The sequence below is a fragment of the Heterocephalus glaber genome, unplaced genomic scaffold (assembly GCF_053883595.1).
Source record: "Heterocephalus glaber isolate CG9 unplaced genomic scaffold, H.glaber_assembly_v1.0 deba00000071, whole genome shotgun sequence".
NCBI lineage: Eukaryota > Metazoa > Chordata > Mammalia > Rodentia > Bathyergidae > Heterocephalus > Heterocephalus glaber.
Genome location: NW_028258137.1, coordinates 233,578 through 250,780, shown reverse-complemented (window position 1 = coordinate 250,780; position 17,203 = coordinate 233,578). Strand labels below are relative to the sequence as shown.

At 54.8% G+C, this 17,203-nt stretch overlaps 2 protein-coding genes across 8 annotated transcripts in view; one reads left to right on the top strand and one right to left on the bottom strand.

Moving 5' to 3' along the window:
* The first annotated feature begins 38 nt into the window (after window positions 1–38).
* Znf276 (zinc finger protein 276) lies at window positions 39–14,197 on the top strand. 4 transcript variants are annotated; one of them, XM_004842627.4, is made up of 11 exons: window positions 39–227; window positions 1,533–1,836; window positions 2,194–2,240; window positions 2,325–2,768; window positions 3,826–3,904; window positions 5,262–5,345; window positions 11,335–11,445; window positions 11,511–11,586; window positions 11,954–12,071; window positions 13,512–13,611; window positions 13,680–14,197. In XM_004842627.4, the coding sequence occupies exons 2-11, from the start codon at window positions 1,553–1,555 to the stop codon at window positions 13,948–13,950; spliced, it is 1,614 nt and encodes a 537-aa protein (XP_004842684.1). In that variant the 5' UTR covers window positions 39–227; window positions 1,533–1,552; the 3' UTR covers window positions 13,951–14,197. The 4 variants fall into 4 exon arrangements, with proteins under 4 accessions (XP_004842684.1, XP_021112200.1, XP_004842683.1 ...); XM_021256541.2 differs by lacking the exon at window positions 39–227 and adding an exon at window positions 394–796 and having other exon boundaries at window positions 2,509–2,768; window positions 3,826–3,872; XM_004842626.4 differs by lacking the exon at window positions 39–227 and adding an exon at window positions 394–796.
* Fanca (FA complementation group A) overlaps window positions 14,189–17,203 on the bottom strand; it is a 49,772-nt gene continuing 46,757 nt past the window's right edge. For 2 of the 4 annotated variants that reach the window (XM_087206826.1, XM_013071429.3), the window contains exons 39-45: window positions 16,957–17,095; window positions 16,093–16,155; window positions 15,565–15,670; window positions 15,004–15,079; window positions 14,673–14,841; window positions 14,500–14,592; window positions 14,189–14,362 (exon numbers count right to left, since the gene is read on the bottom strand). In XM_087206826.1, the coding sequence (XP_087062952.1) occupies window positions 14,255–14,362; window positions 14,500–14,592; window positions 14,673–14,841; window positions 15,004–15,079; window positions 15,565–15,670; window positions 16,093–16,155; window positions 16,957–17,095 (754 nt within the window). In that variant the 3' untranslated portion in view covers window positions 14,189–14,254. Of the gene's footprint in view, window positions 14,593–14,672; window positions 14,842–15,003; window positions 15,080–15,564; window positions 15,671–16,092; window positions 16,156–16,956; window positions 17,111–17,203 lie in introns of all 4 variants that reach the window. The other 2 variants (XM_087206921.1, XM_087206956.1) reach the window with 1 other exon arrangement.

Here is a 17,203-nt window from a genome sequence, read left to right as displayed (position 1 = left end):
GCCGGTGGCTGGGGGCGGGCCCTCTCCGCGTCTGGGCTGGGAGACTGGCTAGGGGAGCCTCCCTCGAAGTGGGTTGGCGTCGGCCTCCCAGTCTCTCAGCCTTGGCCCAGTATGGGCGGAGAGGACCAGGGAGCTTCTCCCTCGCTGCCTTGTGGCGAGTTCCAAGTGATCTGAATCCCGGCCTCACGGGACGGGCCGCGGGCCCTGTCAACCTCGGCCTGGAAAAGGTGCGTTCCCCGCCTCGCTGTCCCTTCGCGGCGCGCGGAGCGGTGCCGAACCGCGGGGTCTAGTCCATGTGGGCGCGCAGTCGACGGGGGCCGAGCGGGGCCGAGCGGAACTGAGCGGACACAGCTGAGAGGGACCGAGCGGAACGGAGCGTAACCTAGCGGGGAGATGCGAAGGGGCCGAGAGGAACGGAACAAGCGTCGGACGAGCGGGGCCGAGTGGGGCCGAACTGGGCCGAACGGGGCCGAGTGGGGCCGAACGGAGCCGAGCGGGCTGAGTCGAACACAGTCGAGCGGGGCCGAGCGGGCTGAGTCGAACACAGCCGGGCGGGGCCGAGCCGTACCGAGCAGCCCTGCGCCGCCTCTTGGGTTGGCCGACGCCATGAAGCGGGACCGGCTCGGCCGCTTCCTGTCTCCGGGGCCGGCCCGGCAGCGCGGGGGCGCGGGCGGCGGTCGCGCGCGGGGTCGTCTCGCCCGTGGCGAAGGCGCGGAGACCTTGACGGCGGCGCGGCTCGGCTGGAGCTCGGCGCGGGCCTGCGGGGACCCGGTCGAGGACGGCGCGGACGAGGCAGGTGGGTCCGGCCGGCACCCTGCGAGCCCGCGTCCTCGGCGCCCCGGTCCGCGCGGCTGGTCCGCTCCGAGCTGGACCGAGTCCCTCTGGCTTTTGGGCGCAGCCTTGGCCAGACGCCGGTCCTCTTGTGTCCCGAGTGGAAGCCAGACAGGTCTGGGCTCCGTCCTCTGTGAGTGTGCCCTTGCGATCGCTGTCCGGTCTCCCTGGACCTGTTTCTTGTGGGTTAAAACAAGTCCGAAAGGAGTGTGGAGAGCTGCGCACGCTGTGTGTAAGCAGACCAGCGCAGTGCACTTCGCGTTTGTGTAACGCTTTTGCCGTTTACGAACTTTCTCCTGCGCGCAAATGTTTAGTTCTTCTGGAGGCAGGAGAGGAGGTGGCATCGGCGCAGTGGTCAGACGGGACACCAAGGGTGGGCAGCACAGCAGGACGGCGGAGCGCTTCATTTCTGGCCTCACCAGGATGAGCAGAAATGGAGGCCACCGTCGTGGAGACACTTAATATTTCTTTGGAAGGTTTCTTGGTCCACTGGCCCTCCAAAGCCTGAATGTTGTGCTGAACCCAGCCCCCAAACCCTGACTTTGAGGGCACCAGGAAGGCACGGGAGGGCGCTTCTCCAGATGAGGCTGGCTGGGGAGCACAGGCCTCGATGCAGGCACAAATTGCCTCAGAACTTGTCTGAGTGTCCTGTGCTCAGTAACCAGCCTCACTTACTGACTGTTGACATTTACTTTGCCCAGGAACAGGCCGGGCTCTTGCCATGGGGCACTGTCGTCTCTGCCATGGGAAGTTTTCCTCACGGAGTCTCCGAAGCATCTCTGACAGGGCGTCTGGGGACAGCCCAGAGAAACCTTCCCCAGGAGACCGTGTCTTCATCAGGGACTTCCAGCACTTGCTGGGTGTGGCTGTGCACCAGGACTCATCCTTGTCCCAGTTTGTCTGCAAGAGCTGCCATGCCCAGTTCTACCAGTGCCACAGCCTGCTCAGGTCCTTCTTGCAGAGGGTCAACGTGTGCCCGACAGGCCAGCGGAAGTCTTGTACAAAGTAGGCCCTTGTTGGATCATTCAGGGGACACTCAGCACCCTATGTGCTGGATGTTGCTCTAAGGCCAGGGTGTCCTATGGTAGGGAGCCTCAGGGTGGGTGGACAGGCTCTTGCTACTCCACAGAAGCCAGTGTCAGCATCTGTGGGACTGCTGGGAGATGAGCATGGAGGTGCTGAGGGTGGCAAGGTTTACTTTGGGTCCTGAGGCCCAGAGGCAGCCTTAGGGAAGGAGACAGGGCTCTTGGTAGAGGGTTCCCAGCAGAGACAGCTAGGGAGGCTTGAGATCTCTAGAGGCCCATAAACAAGGAGCTCTGCAGGCCTTGGACTCCTCCTCACAGCTGTACTGATCGTTTGCAGGGTCGGTGCTCAGCCCCCCACAGTGGCGGAGGAGGGAGTGTGTCTGGGTGAGTCTGGTACTGGTATGGGAGCTCTGGGAGGGCGGTGGGTCAGCCAGCCCTGGGACTGACTTCCCTGGTGACTCTCCTCAGTGGATCTGATCACCTCGACTCCCCGGTGCCTGCATGGCTTAGTGGGGTGGGTGCACGGACATGCGGCCAGCTGTGGGGCCCTGCCCAGCCTTCAGAGAACACTGTCCTCCGAGTACTGCGGCATCATCCAGGCGGTGTGGGCCTGCGATCAGGGCCACGACTACACCATGGACACCGATTCCAGCTGCAGAGCCCTCTTACTGGACAATGCATTGGCAGTCAAATGGCCATGGGACAAGGAGATGGCACCACGGCTCATCCAGAACCTGGGGTCTGACCCTGCTGGGGCTGCACCCCAGCTGTCCCAAGGCAGAGGAACCACGGCTGGGGCTGAGACCAAGATGCTGCCCAATGTGGATGCAGCCCCATCTTCAGATGGCAGCTCTGTGGGGCCCAGGCCAGGCCCCCCACCTCGGCCAAGCCTCCCTCAAAATGAGGCCCCAGGTAGGAGGCACCTTTGGCCTGTGGTAGACTAGGATCCCATAGTAGGGCGCGGTCTTCAACAGACAAAGACTTGTCTCCACTGTCCAGGGGATCAGCTGCAGTGTGATGATCATGGGGGCTCAGTGCTCCCTCAGCTTGCAGATGCTCAGAACACTTGAGGGCAGGATGGGGCCACCAGCAGGCCTTCTCCGAAACAAGCAGGACCTTGCTTCAGTTTGTGGAAAGACATGAACCTCTAAGGGTGTTCTGTGGATAGAAGGGACTGAGGAGAAAGAAGAATGGGGCCCTTGTCTGTTGGATGTGGGGGACGAGAATGAGGTTGCTGCTTTGGGCCAGCTGCAGGTCCTGCCCTGGGCATCAGCCAGCTGCCTGATGACCCTGGTGTGGGCCAGGGTAGAAGCTGCTTTGACTGGCTGAGGAGGGGAGACAGGGCTGGACCCCACCTGCATATTGTGGGGTGGGTGCAGCTGCTCATGGATGTCATGTTAGAAGGCCCAGGCCTGGCCTCCTGCCTCCATTGACCTTCCGTGTGCATCTGTCCTTGTCCCTACAGGTGCTCAGCTGGCCCCTGTGTGCAGGTTCACAGTGGGACCTGCACAAGTATAGCTCCCCAGGGCTTTAGCTAAACAGAGGTGCACAGATGAGATTCCCCAGCTCCAGGAAGGACCTCAGAGGATGCAGTCATGATGATTACTTACTTAACTTTGTCAGTTGTGTGCATGAGATATTTTTGTAACGATCACCTTAAAAATTTCTCAAAATATTCATGTTCACATCAGCTCCTCCAGAACGATGACCTGAGTCATCATTGGATGACCGTCTCAGGGTTCCTCCTGTGCAGTGCCACTTGTGCCTCTGGACACGTTGGTGGCACAGTGGGTTGGATGCCATGCAGGAGCTTTTGTGGGGGTTGGGCCAAGACGGGGTAGATTTTGAGGCCAAGGACTGACCCCAGGCCCTCCTGTAAGGCAGGCTGTGTTGTCAGACTGGGCCTGCCTTGGTGGCAAGGCACTTGTGTGCTCTTTTTGGTAACAGGAGTCTGTTCTTTGTTTCCCAGGGCAATTGGGTGAGAAGCAGGTTCCATCTTCAACTTCGGATGATCGGGTAAAAGACGAGTTCAGTGACCTTTCTGAGGGGTGAGAGAAGAGTGGGTTTAAATAGCCTAATGTTTCTCTTCAAAAACCAGACTCAGCCATCCTCAGGACTGCTAGCTGTGCCCAGGTCACCATACTGGCCTCTGAGGTTGGGAGGAAAGGCAGCTCCTTGGTCCTGACTGGGGCTTCCTGGGTCCCGAAGGTGCCCCTCTGGTGCCGCAGCAGGGGAGTGCACAGCTCGGCCCATCCCAGCCCGAGCCCCAGGGTTGGGTCCTCCGTGGCCACCTTCTAGACTCCTCTTTGAAGGCCTTGTGTTTGTGTTAATTGCAGATATCTTTAGGATGAGGACAATCGTTTCTGGCCCTTGGTGGTGGTGATGTTGGGACTTGAAGCAGACCTCACTCAGAAGGGAAGGGCAGCATCAGTGTGTGTTGGCTCTGGAACAAGAGCCATCAGGGCTGGCATTTGCCACCTTCTGTCTGCCCTGTGGCCTTGGCAGGATGCAGATGCACCCTTACTAGCTTGGGGGACCAGGGGTGGCTGCCAGCAGCCTGGAGTCTTCCTCTGTCCGGGCAGGTGGTGGCCTGTTGGGGCCACTGTGGGCCTACCAGCTAGCTCTGCTTGCTGCCCAGCAGGGACCAAATAGCAATTCCTGTTTTAGGGTGAAAGGTCAAAGATTTTTTTTTTTTTTTGCTTAAGTTCTTTTATTGGTACATTTTAGGTATACAATACGTTTACATTTATCATTGGGTGCTTGTACCTGTACATCATGTATCTTGGTTCTTATTTTTTGCCCCTTTCCCTGTGCCTCCTTCACCCCCTCCACCCTTCCCTATTTACAAAGACTTTATTTCTATTTTTTCCTTTTCTCATAATTTTTCCTTTCCCCTTCCCCTCCCACTTCCCCTACCCCTTTGGACCTTTTCTTCCTAGTTTAAATTATCAATTACCTGTTTTAATCATTTTAATCCTTATTTACACTTTCAGTTTCTCACACTAGAGAAACTATTCAGTATTTAACGCATATGTCCTATTTATTTCATGTAAGAGTATGGCCTCAATAAGGCACAGATTTTTTTCTTCACTTGAACATTGAAATGGCTGGCCCCGTCAGCCTTATAGATGCTTGGTTCCTCTTGAGGCGATGACGTCAAAGTCCCACCTGCCTGGAAGCCCACTTCCTCTGTCTTCACTCCCACCTGGCCCCAGAGAAAGCTCTCTTGGGTGTGGATCCTGGCTCTAGGAGAATGTGCCTAGACGGGGAGGTTATCCGCTCGTTTAGTTTCAGTGACTGGTTTGCACTTTTGTTAGGAAGTAGGATTGGAGATTCGGTTCTGGTTGGGTATGTTGCCCATTTCAGGGCAACCACCTCTGCTAAAAGTTCTCTCATCTTTCCTAGAGACTTCCTGAGTGAAGATGAAAATGGCAAGAAGCAAAATGCACAGTCTTCGGACGAGTCCTTTGAGCCTTACCCAGAAAAGAAGTAAGGATGCTGCTCTGCCTGTCACAGCCACGTGGGCTCTGGTGGGGCATCAGAGGAAAGCCTCAGGGTGGTCCTGCGGCGGTGGAACTCTGTGTGCCCAGGCCTGCTGGCACAGTTCACTTGCTGTTGCTGCCTTGGCATGACCACCCGAGCCTAGTGAGTGAGCAAGCTTCTGAGAGCCGGAAGGCCAGGTGGCAGAGCCACATGGAGCCTGTGGCGGGCGGAGTGGCCTCGGCTGCCGCACGGCCCTCCTGGCGCTCGGAGCTTGCACCTGGCCGCTGTGAGCTGCCATGCGGCTGTGCTGACAAGACTGGCCTTCTCCCAGGCCAACGGCCCCGCCAGCGCCGCTCCCGGCTCCTCGTGTCGCCCGCCCTGACCGCTCTCCCCAGGGTGTACTCTCGACTCCAGCTCACACCAAGGTCTAAGGGCAGCTGGCTATGGGCGCCTTCCTCATTACTTATGTGACTTTGCCTTGACCTTCTTTTCAGAGATTACCGCTCTTACCAGTCAGATACAGGGTCCTGCAAAGAGGGTTAGTTTTCACTTGTGCTCCTCCTCTCTCAGCTTTGTGCCAGGAGGGCCCACGGTACATGACAGCTAGTTGATGACTTGGGTCATCACATGCCCCTGAGCATTTCATGATCCAGAGAAATTCAGAGAGCGAGTGGCTCTGGGTACTACACTGTCTACCACAAAAATCCTGCAGTTGAGATTGAGAAGTGAGCCTGGCTTCCTCTACTCGTTCGTGGAGAGAGAGAGAGAGAGGAGGAGGAGGAGGCACAGGGAGAGATGAACCCAGGATCAAGCCAGAAGCGCTCTAGCTGGCCTTGGAGTGGACAGGAAGCTAGCAGGGGGTCAAGCAGGCCCATCAGGTACTCCCAGCTGAGGCCTGTTCCCAGGACAGGGCTGGGTGTGGGTCGGGGCTGCTGTGAGTAGGTGACCAGTGCAGGCTGAGTCTGTGTCTCTCCCGTGTGCTCCCAGCAGTCAGAAGCGGCTGAGATGGCAGTGCTGGCATCCAAAGCTGGGATAGGAAGGGCAGTTGGGCCCCCTTTCCAGGGACAGGCTAGAGGGTGATCTGCTGAGCCCCTGGTGCGGAGGAGGATGGTGTACTCTGCTGCACTGCTCACGGGTCCCTGTGGGGCCTCAGAAGCACAGACAGACATGTGCTTGCTTTTTTTTTTCTTTATTGAACCCAGTAAGCGCTGAGCTATATATTCATCCTCTTTTATTTTTTGTTTTGGTACCAGGGATCGAACTCGGGACCTTGCACTTTCGAGGCAGGCAGCGGAACCACTGACCTAAATCTCCAGCCCCTTTCCTCTTTTAAAATCTATTTTGACACAAGGTCTTACTAAGTTTCTTAGGCCGGGCTGGAACTTGTAATCCTCCTGCCTCAGCCACCTAAGTAGTCATTACAGATGCATGCTTTGGACTGGGACCCATGAGCTTTAAGAGGCTTCTCGTGAGAGGGTTATTTTAGTGGCAACGGCACCCTGCAGGAGTAGGACCAGGAGTTGTGGATACAGGCCTCTGTTTACTGTGACATGCACTGACCTGGAGGCCCCTTGGTCCCTCGGTACTATAGCAAGTCCCAGCTGGGAACTTGGAAGGACAAGGCCCTGAGTAACACCCCGCCCTGTGTTCTTCTCAGTTCTCTTTCTCCAGCTCCAGACAGAGTCTCGGCAGACAGGGAGCCTCTGTGATGTGCTGGTCTGACCACCGTGGTGCCAGCCAGAGGTGAACACCTGGGCCTGCACCTTGAGGGAGCAGGACAGCCAGGCAGGGAGTGGTGAGTGCCACTGTTAAACAGCACAGGGACTTCAGGCTCCCTGGAGCCTCTTGTTCAAGAAGTACATGGTCTGGTATGGAGGAGTTGGCCAGTCCCTGAGAAGAGGACAGGCCAGAAGGGGACAGTGGGCACTTACCAGACAGGGAGAGGAAGAGCAGCCTGCATGTCACCCAAAAGATTGTTCTTAGTATACTTTGAGGAGGAAGACAGTTCCTTAAAATATTTGTTTTAAACTACTTTAACCATCTTTAAATGTATAAACGTTCACAGCGTTACTGTTATCACTGTAGACATTTCATTACCCCAGTGACTCTGTACCCATTAATCCACAGTTTCTCCTACTCCTCAGGCCCTGGCAGCCACTGATCTAGGTATCCGTTGTAGGCGGAATGGATATAAGTGGAATCCCACAGCATTTGCCCTTTCACAGCTGGCTTCTTGGCACAGTGCATTAGAGTTCATCAGTATTGTAGCATGTATCAGAATTTCATTCTTTTTCTGGCTGACTACTGCTCCATTGCATGGATATGTGTACCATGTTTGGTTGATCCATTCTTTTTTTTTTTTTTTTTGGTACTGGGGATCCAACTCAGGACCTTGCACTTGTGAGGCAGGGACTGGAACCATTGAGCTAAATCCCCGGCCCTGGTTGACCCATTCTTTTGTGGTTTGGGATTGCATCTGTCTTTGGCTCTTGTGAACTTGATAGTACAGTGGGTGGTGTACATGCACAAGTCCCATTTTTACACTTGGCGTGTGTACTTCAACATGGAATTGTGAGCTGAGCCTGGACTCCCAGCTGGGAGCAACTCAGGAGGCAGAGGCAGAGGCAGGAAGAGGGCACGTTCCAGGCTAGCCTGGGAAACTTGTTTCAAAATAAAAGGCGCTGGGGATGTAGCTGAGAGACAGGGCGCCCTTCGATTCGATCTCCAATACCACCAAACAACAAAATGAAGCTTGCTAACTCTTCAAAGTAGGTATCAGATGGCCATGGCCAGTCATCACCAGGCAGTGTTGGTAGAGATGTCAAACCCTTTTGCGCTGTTGGTGGCAAAGCAGAATGGTGCATCCCCATGGGAAACAGAACTGGTTTTCCAGAAAGTGAAACATAAAATTACTACGTAATCTATGACCCTTTTTTGGAAACAGGGCCTCTATGTTTCCCAGGCCGGCCTCCAGCTGTGATGCGCTTGCCTCACATTACAGGCGTGGACCACCATGCCCTGCTGTGCTGTTGTGAGTCAGGTTTCATGAAGTTGCCCCAGCTGCTGTGGACCTCTCAATCCTCTTGAGTAGCTGGCCTATAGGCACACACTGTGCCCAGCTGGAGTCATTTTTCTGTTTTCCAGGTAGCAAACCCTTACCAGATACATGGTTTACAGTATTTTCTCCTATAGATTCTTTTCATTATTTTGGTAGTGTTGATGCGTGTCTTAGTTACTTTTTTTGTTGCTGAGACAAAATACCCAACACCCATAAATTAAGGGAGGAAAGGTTTATTTAGCTCAGTTTGTAGAGGTTTCAGTTCATAATTGGCTGGCTCCAAGGCAGAGTGGCATGGCAGACAGGCATCACAGAGAAGAAACAGTTCATGGTGGGCAGAAGGCAGCAAAGCAATCAAGCAGGGGACCTTAGCTTCTTTCTGCTCCTTTTATACTCTTATCTAGGCTTCTGGGATTAAGGTGGTGCCATACCAATTAGTAGGCTGATTTAGTAATAACACCTTTAATCCCAGCATCACATACTCCAGATTCAGCCACCTGGGAAAAGCTGCACTTATGACCCCATGGGGCTTTGGGAGACATCTAGAGATAGCCATAACAACACACCAACTCTGATAAATTTCAGTGTGCTTATTATTTTTTTTCTTTTGTTTCCTTTAAGTTCGATGCCATATTTAAGGAATTACTGCCAAATCCAGTGTCATGAAGATTTGTCCCTTGTTTTCTTACAAGAATTTTAGAGATTTAGCTTTTAGGTTTAGGTCAGGTTCCATTCACTTAATTTTTGTGTATCTGTTAGGTGGTGGCCCAGCTCAGGTCTTTTGCGAGTGAATGTCATCTGCCCAGATCCATCCTAAGAGGTTTTGCTCGCCGCTGTGTGGTCTTGGAGCCCTTGCTGAGATTCAGTAGACTGTATGAGTGTTTTTGGTTTTATTTTCATCGGATTGGTCTGTGTGACTTTGTCTGTACCTAATACCAGCCACACAGTTTTGACTAGCATACCTTTGGAGTAAGTTTGAGAAACAGTTTGGGTTCTCCAATTTAGGCTTTGGTCTTCATGTATCTCTCAGGCTGACCTTGAACTTGCAGTCTTCTTGCTTCAGCCTCCCAAATGCTGGCATTATAGGCATGTGCATTTTGGTGGTGCTGGGGACTCAGACAGGAGCACTTTACCACTGAACTGTCCCCAGGGCGCCCCCCCCACCTTCCCGCCCGAGACAGGGTCTTGCTATGTAGTTCATTTTGGCCTTGACCTTGTATTTAGCCCAGGCTTGCCCCACACTTGCAGTTTTTCTCCAGCCACCAGAGTTCTGGAATTACAGGCAGCACTATCACACATGGTCTTGGGCATCCCCCTTTTGGAAACATGGTCACCCTAGGTTACCCAGGCTGGCCTCAAATTCACTGTTCTCATACCTCAACCTCCTGAGTAGCTGGAATTACAGGCATGTGCTGCCACACCTGGCTTTAAAAAACTGTTTTAAATGTTTATTTTTGCAGGACTAGGTTCTGAACCCAGGGTCTCTGTGTGCTTGGCAAGCACTCCACTGCTTCACTGTGGCCTAGCCCTCCTTTTGGGTTTCTGATCAGGACGAGTGACTATACAGGGCTTGGGGGAAGTATATTCTTTTTTTTTTTTTTAAATATTTTATTCTTGTTGATGGTATTGCAATGAATTGCTTTCTTAATTTCTTTTTTGAACCATTCATCATTAATGTATAGAAATAAACAGGTTTTATGTGGTGTTTTTTGTTTTTGTTTTTTTAAGTCTCACTTTGTAATTCAAGCTGCCCTGGAACTCTCAGCGATCCTCCTGCCTCAGCCTCCCAAGTGCCAGGATTACAGGCATGCACCACCACGCCTGGTTTATGTGTTGATTTTTGTATCCTCCAATTTTGCTGGATCCTTTTGTGTGTACTGCTAAACTAGCCCGCAGCCCTCTGTTGCTCACTAATTTGTTCTTTAATGGGAGGATGCCTGCAGCCGCAGTCAAGCCTTGCTGGTCTGGTGGCTAGCAAAGCTAATACTAAGTTTACAACTATGGCAACAGCATTGAGCTTTTAATTTTTGTAGTGCATTGAACCCAGGGCCTTGTGCATGCTAGGCAAATGCTCTACCACTGGGCCATGTTCCCAGCCCTGTTATTTTTATCTGTGGTTTTTTTCATACACAATCATATAATCCGTTTTTCTTATTCTTGCTGAATTGTCAACAAGAACATCCAGTAATATGTTGAAAAACAGTGGTGAAGGTGGCATCCTTGCCTGTTCCTGAACTTAATGCTTTCAGTCCTTCAGCACTGAGTGTGATGTCTGCTGTGGGTTTCCATGCAGCCTATCTTGTCGAGGAAGTTCCCTTCTGGTGCCAACAGAGTCCTTATGTGTCGGTGTCCAAAAGGAGAAACAAGTATATTGATCTCCTTGTGCCTGGCAGACTCCAGGTTTGCAGATGCTGCCTGCACAACGCCCCATTTTAGGACAGGGCCCACACTGCACACTCTGGCCCAGCCACACAGGTCTGTCTGCAGCACAGCTGCTGAAGTGTAGGGTGGCACTGTCCACATGCTGTCCCCCTCCCCGTTGATGGCAGTCCCCTTCCTCAGCTCTGCCCTGGGTGCGGGGAGGCAGTGCTGTGCTCACTTCTGGTGGGAGGTAGTCTGGGCAAAGACTGACTCCAAAGCTTCCTCACTGCCTTTTCCACGAGATCTCCAGACAGCACTTGGTGCTGAGAGCAGGGATCCAGCTTCAGTCCTGGGCAGCCACTGAGGGTGCCTGTGCGCCCCACACTCAGTGCTGTGCCCTCCTGTGTTCCAGGCTGCCCCTCTCTCCCATGGTGGCTGCTGCAGGGGCAGCTGAGGACCACACAGTTCACCTGGAGCTTGAGAAATCCTCAGTGCTTGAAGTGGGACACACAGAGATGAGAATAACTGTGGAGATGAGAAACATCATTGAATCTGGGTGCCTCATTACTGTTTCAGGGTCTCTGGGAAGAAAAGTGAAAGCAAAGAAGCCAAGAAGACTGAAGAACCAAAAATGCGGAAAAAACCTGGGCCTAAGCCTGGATGGAAAAAAAAGCTCCGCTGCGAGAGGTGAGGGGCCGCTGGGCGGGGTGGCCTTGCACTGGGGTGGCGCCTCCACGTGTGCTGTCTTGCAGGGAGGAGCTGCCCACCATCTATAAGTGTCCTTACCAGGGCTGCACGGCTGTGTACCGTGGGGCTGACGGCATGAAGGTGAGCAGCAGGCATTCGCAGCCCGTTGGTATGAGTGCGGGCAGGGGCCGGGCACTGGCGCTGCCCCAGAACTCACAGGATCCTAGGCTGATGGAGACTCAGCCATGGCCACAGCTGTCTCGGGGAGTCAGCCCTCCGTTCCAGAGATGCTCCCTGTGAGCCCGCAGTTTCCAGATGAAGCTTTAAGGAGCCGGTGGAGGCTGAAGTGTAGTAGTAGAGCACTGGCCTGTCACACACGAGGTCCTGGGTTAGGTCGCCAGGGCCTGGCGAGGAGTGGGGCCTGCCCTTCTCGGACAAATGCCCACCAGGCCCTAGGCGGATGGGACCTGGTCCAGACACAGCAGCATCTCCTGCCTGTCCCCTGCAGAAGCACATCAAGGAGCATCACGAGGAGGTTCGGGAAAGGCCCTGTCCCCACCCTGGCTGCAACAAGGTGTTCATGATTGACCGCTACCTGCAACGCCACGTGAAACTTATCCACACAGGTGCCTGCCCCAGGGAAACCCCAAGGCCTAGCCCGAGTGGGTGGCGGTGAACCCTGGCATGTCCAGCCTTGGGGAACACCCGTTCCACCACCCATACACCCTGCCCCAGGAGCAGGGTTGGATGGGCTGGACACTGTCAGGAGGCCTGAGGCTGTGTCTCGGCAGATAAGCTGGGGTGCTCCTAGGTCATGGGGAAGGGAGACGCATTGCACAGGTAGAACCCAGCTGCCATGGGGAGGGTGGGCAGACATCCTCCCAGGAGCAGTCTTTTCTGTGAGATCTGAAGTTTCAGATTGATAAAATTCCTGGTGCCCTTCTGAGTTTAAAAATAGCTGAGTTTGGTGGCACACACCTGTAATCCCAGCACTGAGGAGGCTGAGGCAGGATTCCTGTGAGTTCAAGGTCACCCTAAACTACACATTGAGACTTTGCCTCAAAAAAACCAAAGAAACAAAATATCTTTCATACTATAAAAACTGGTATGCTGGGCCAGGGATTTAGCTCAGTGGTTCTGCTGCCTGCCTCGCAAGCAGAAGGACCTGAGTTCTGTCCCTGGTACCAAAAAAACCCAAAACTGGTGTGTTGTAGAAATGATGAAAAATAAGCACAACCAGGTCTGTCAGTGCCTCTCGGTTGTCCTGCTGTCCACCCTGGAGGGTTTGCTCTTCCAGCTCTCCTGTGCACACCTTTGCCTGGGGCCTGTATCTGTACTCACAGTCCCACCCTGTGCCCCAGGCCCAACATGCTCCGTCCTTGCACACTTGTGCTCTGCCCATCCTTCCAGCTCAGCTGGAAGGCTGAGCTTTGTATAGGGCTTACTACTGTAGTCTTTCCCCATCAGGACTGATTCTATTACTGCATCACATACCTGGGGGTTTCACAGTGAAACCACCCATGGACATTTTCCTGTAACGGACACTTCAGGTATTTCCAAGGTTTTGCTCCCAGCACTGCTGCAGTGTCCTCATGTAGGGATTTCTCTAGGTCAGATCAGGCCAGTCACTCATGGTCACAGCCAGCTTTCTAAAGAGGTGACGTGGAAAGCCGCCTCAGGTGTCGTGGGTGCTGGCACCAAGGATATGGCTTTTGGTTCTGTTGAGGGCAAGGGGCTGCTTCCTGACATGGTGGAGATGTCACCCTCCCACCAGCAGGCTCCCCACCCCAGAGCAGCCAGGAAGTTGCTCTGAGGATCAGTAATATCTAAACCTTGTGATTTGGTTTCTGTCTTGGTTTTACCTTTAAATTGACACCACTGATAGAGACCAGCCATGTGACAATATTTTTAGGCAATGCAGAAGTCTTTATTAATGGAATACTTTACCCCGTCTTATCTATAATAAACCTGGGTATAGAGGCTCCTTGCTTGGGCCCAGGTCACAGACTGCTTCCTGATGCCCAGGGTTGGTGTGGCTGTAGGGCTCACTCCCGCTCTGTCCCCAGAGGTGCGCAACTATATCTGTGACGAGTGTGGGCAGACCTTCAAGCAGCGGAAGCACCTTCTTGTCCATCAGATGCGCCACTCAGGAGCCAAACCACTGCAGTAAGTGTGGGCAGGGCTTCTTCTGGGGCCGGGACACCAGGTTGCCCCTCACCACCTCTGCCCCACAGGTGTGAAGTCTGTGGCTTCCAGTGCAGGCAGCGGGCATCCCTCAAGTACCATATGACCAAGCACAAGGCAGAGACTGAGCTGGATTTCGCTTGCGATCAATGCGGCCGACGGTTCGAGAAGGCGCACAACCTCAATGTGCACATGTCCATGGTCCACCCTCTGACACAGACCCAAGACAAGGCCCTGCCCTTGGAGGTGGAGCCACCTCCTGGAGCCCGGAGCCCTTCTGGGACCACGGAGGGCCAGGCAGTGAAGCCAGAGCCCACCTGAGGACTGCAAATGGGACAGCAGGCAGGTCGAGCAGTGTGAACTCAGGTGGGATGTGGGGTTTCCCTGCTGCTTGCTCGGGCTGCACCCACTCCATGGTGCAGGTGAGTGTGGCATGTACTCCAAGTCGCCTTTCTGCTTTGGGACCAGCTGTTTCCTTCCCTACAACACTGAGCGACTTGGGGCCAGACAGATTATGAATAATTGATTCCTTTTCCCAATTAAAGCAATTAAGAAGATCTGTAATCCACTTTTAGTGCAGCATGAGCTCCTTTGATAGCAGGTGGGTATGCTGAGACAGGTCCCGTCAGAGGAGACAGGGCTCTCGGTACAGGTCTGCATCGGTCCCAGCGTGGCACCTGTTCAGCACGGCACTGGCCACCTCGGGGTCGCAGTCTGCATGGCCAGCCAGCAACTGTGAGAGGGAAGACTGCCACTCAGCCACAGCTGCTGGGACAGCGGGGAGACCCTGCCACACTCAGCACAGGGAGAGGCCGGGCAGCCATGGCTGTGCAGCTGTAACCCCACCACAGGGGAGGGTGCTCTGGTTACCTCCATCATGTCTGAGAAGCTCTCTTGTGGGCACTGAGGTATTAACTGCAGCAGAAACAGACGTGCTTCCGTTATCAGTTCTACAGGGCTGCCCTGGGGAGAAGACGGGTGGTCGTAGGCCCAGGCCAGCCGCTGCCTTCCTCGGCAGAAGCTGCCCCAGCCCAGGAACTCACCTGTGGCAGGGGCTGGCTCTGCAGCCGTAGGCTTGTGCTAGCTGATGGTGACACTGCGGTGGTCTCCCCTCCCACAAACAGCTGGACCAGCTGGAGGTACATGTCGACAGCAACGCGCAGAAAGCCCACATCCCTGACAGTGGCAGCCTTGTCAAAGTGGGGAAGGAGCCTAGGAGCAGGGACAGTGCGACAGCAAGGCCCCGAGCAGTTGGGACAGAGAAGATGCCCATTCACTGGTGGGACAAGGTGGACAAGCAGCTGGGGCAACACAGATGCCCACCCTCCAAGGGCATGACCACAGTCCCTCAGTGGGTAACTGGAAGGTTGTCACCTGTAGAAGGCAAAGGGCAGCAGCCTGGCAAGCTGATCCGGGGCCAGATGGAGGAGGAGGTGACCCAGCCCAGCATCTGCAACGTGGGGGCTCAGTGAGTTCTGCTCAGGACCAGAGGACGCTGAGGCCCGTGCGGTGGCAGTGTGGGGGTGTGCCTCCCATTAGCTGCCGGGGAGATGAAGGTGACATCCCGCAGGAAGGGAGAGGCCAGCTGGCACGCTGGACACCCCACAGCGTGCCTGTGGACCTGCCGTATGGTGAGCACAGCCCTGGCCCTCTTGTTGCTCTGGGGGTTCTCTTGGGTTCAACAAGCGGGCCCTGAATGTTCCCAGCTGAACCAGTTTATAAACTTAGCAAGATGAGCGCCAAACTCAGGCTTGTAAAGTGAGGCCCAGGGAGGGTTCTCGCCCTTTCTATGCTCCAGGGGACCTACCCCAAGGCCTCACATGTCCCCAGCAAGCTCTCCTCTGGGGCTTGTGCCTCCACCGGAAAGTTACTCCTAAAGAGAGTGACAGTCACTGCCCACACATCTCTTACGTCAGACTTCACATGGCTTCTCACCTGCTTCTGTCAGCTGGAAAAGGCCCAGCCAGGACAGCTTCCTCCTCTGCAGACAGGCAAGGACCTCAGCACACACCTCCGTGGCCTTCAGGGAGTCAGCTATGGCCTGTGACCCACAGAAGAAAAGTCCAGTATGAGGACTGAACCCAGATGCTGAGCTACGCCCTCAGCTCCCCCTGTCTTTTAAATATTTTTTGGAGATAAGCTCTTGCTAAGTTGTCTGGGCAGGTCTTGTTCCTACCTCAGCTTCCCAGACCTATGGAATTACAGGGGTACGCCACTATCAAAGCCTAAAAACTTGTGGTGACCTACAGGTGTCATGCTGGGCTCTGGATGGCGAGGCTCGGGTTAAAGGGGTGAGCAGGCCCCTCAGGTGTCCATACCCCGGTTACTGCACCAGGCTCTGAAGTAAGACCTCAGAAGGGAGCCACACGGCGGACACAGCCTCTGCGATACCCACCTGCAGCCCAGCAGCCTGACCTGCCTGATGGGGAGCAGGGTTTGCCTCAGCTGAGGCATTCAACTTACAGTTGAGGTCAGGTGTGATGACAGCAGGCTGAGCAAGGAGAAGAAAAAGAGGGGCACCAAGAGCTGCGGAGGAAACAGGCAGCGACTGCATGAGGACCTGCACCCAGTCCCAGTGAGCCCAGCTGATCCTTGGGAGCCAACACCCTGGGCTGTGTGCAGAGGGAGCCTTCCAGAAGGAAGACAAGCCCGGCCACTGGGGAAGAGAGCTCACTCGACTTGGAACAAATCACTGCCCCGTGAGGGGAGCGGGGGCTTGGGCGGCCCTGTGAGCCTTCCTGTCAGAGCCCTGAGCTCAGCCGCCTCACTAGGGCCTGGCTGCAGCCACTGAACTGCTGCTAACAGAAGCACACGCAGCAGCCCGAACGGAGCAGACTGATCGGCCCCAAAGTGTGTTCTGACAGACCTTTGGCTCTGGGTTGGCGTTAGCCACGCTCACATGGGACCCTGTGCTTGGCAGGCAGGCTACCCCAGCTTGCTTTGTGTTCACCAGTCCCACTCCTGTTCTCGGCCCTTTCCTCAGGAAGTCCTGGCCCCGCACAGAGGACTTGAGGGCTGTGCAGTCGGGCGCAGGCCGGTGCCCCTCCCTGGGGTGCAACAGCCCCATCCTCATGCCCACAGGTAGGTGGCAGATGTCCACATGTGCTGCCTCACAGCCTTGGTGTGCAGGACAAGGCCCTGTCCATGCACCACCAGCTGGTAGCTCAACAGACCAAAGAAAAGCATATTGTGAACTCAGTTTTACTTCCAAATGGACACTAAACCTCATGTCTGCTCTTGGAAAAGCAAAGCCCATTAGGAAAACCCTTGAGAAATGAACTGATTAAAGCAGGCTTGCTAGGGAAAGGATGCACAGGCACGCCTTGCCTCCTCTCTCTCGAAGTCCAGCTTCTTCAGCAGGCTCCTTGCATTGTCCTTCCCGACTCTCTGGACTGCGAAGTGCAGTGCGGCAGCAGAGACCCAGGCTGGGGTGGGGGCAGGAGAAGTCGAGTCCAGGGAGAGGAAGCTGGGACACAACATACTGCAGGGCCTTAGAGCCACATCCCAGGAACCGATTCTTCCCCTGCCTGCCACTAGCCTTGCACACCGGTGCTGCTAGCAGGAGGCTCCTTCC

What these genes read in the sequence shown, in the direction of transcription:
- Znf276 (XM_004842626.4), top strand. Translation starts at nt 394, where the DNA reads ATGCGAAGGGGCCGAGAGGAACGGAACAAGCGTCGGACGAGCGGGGCC. An exon ending in GGAGGAGGGAGTGTGTCTGG is followed by an intron (nt 2,241 to 2,324) that starts GTGAGTCTGGTA and finishes GACTCTCCTCAG; the next exon opens with TGGATCTGATCACCTCGACT. An exon ending in CGTGAAACTTATCCACACAG is followed by an intron (nt 12,072 to 13,511) that starts GTGCCTGCCCCA and finishes CTCTGTCCCCAG; the next exon opens with AGGTGCGCAACTATATCTGT.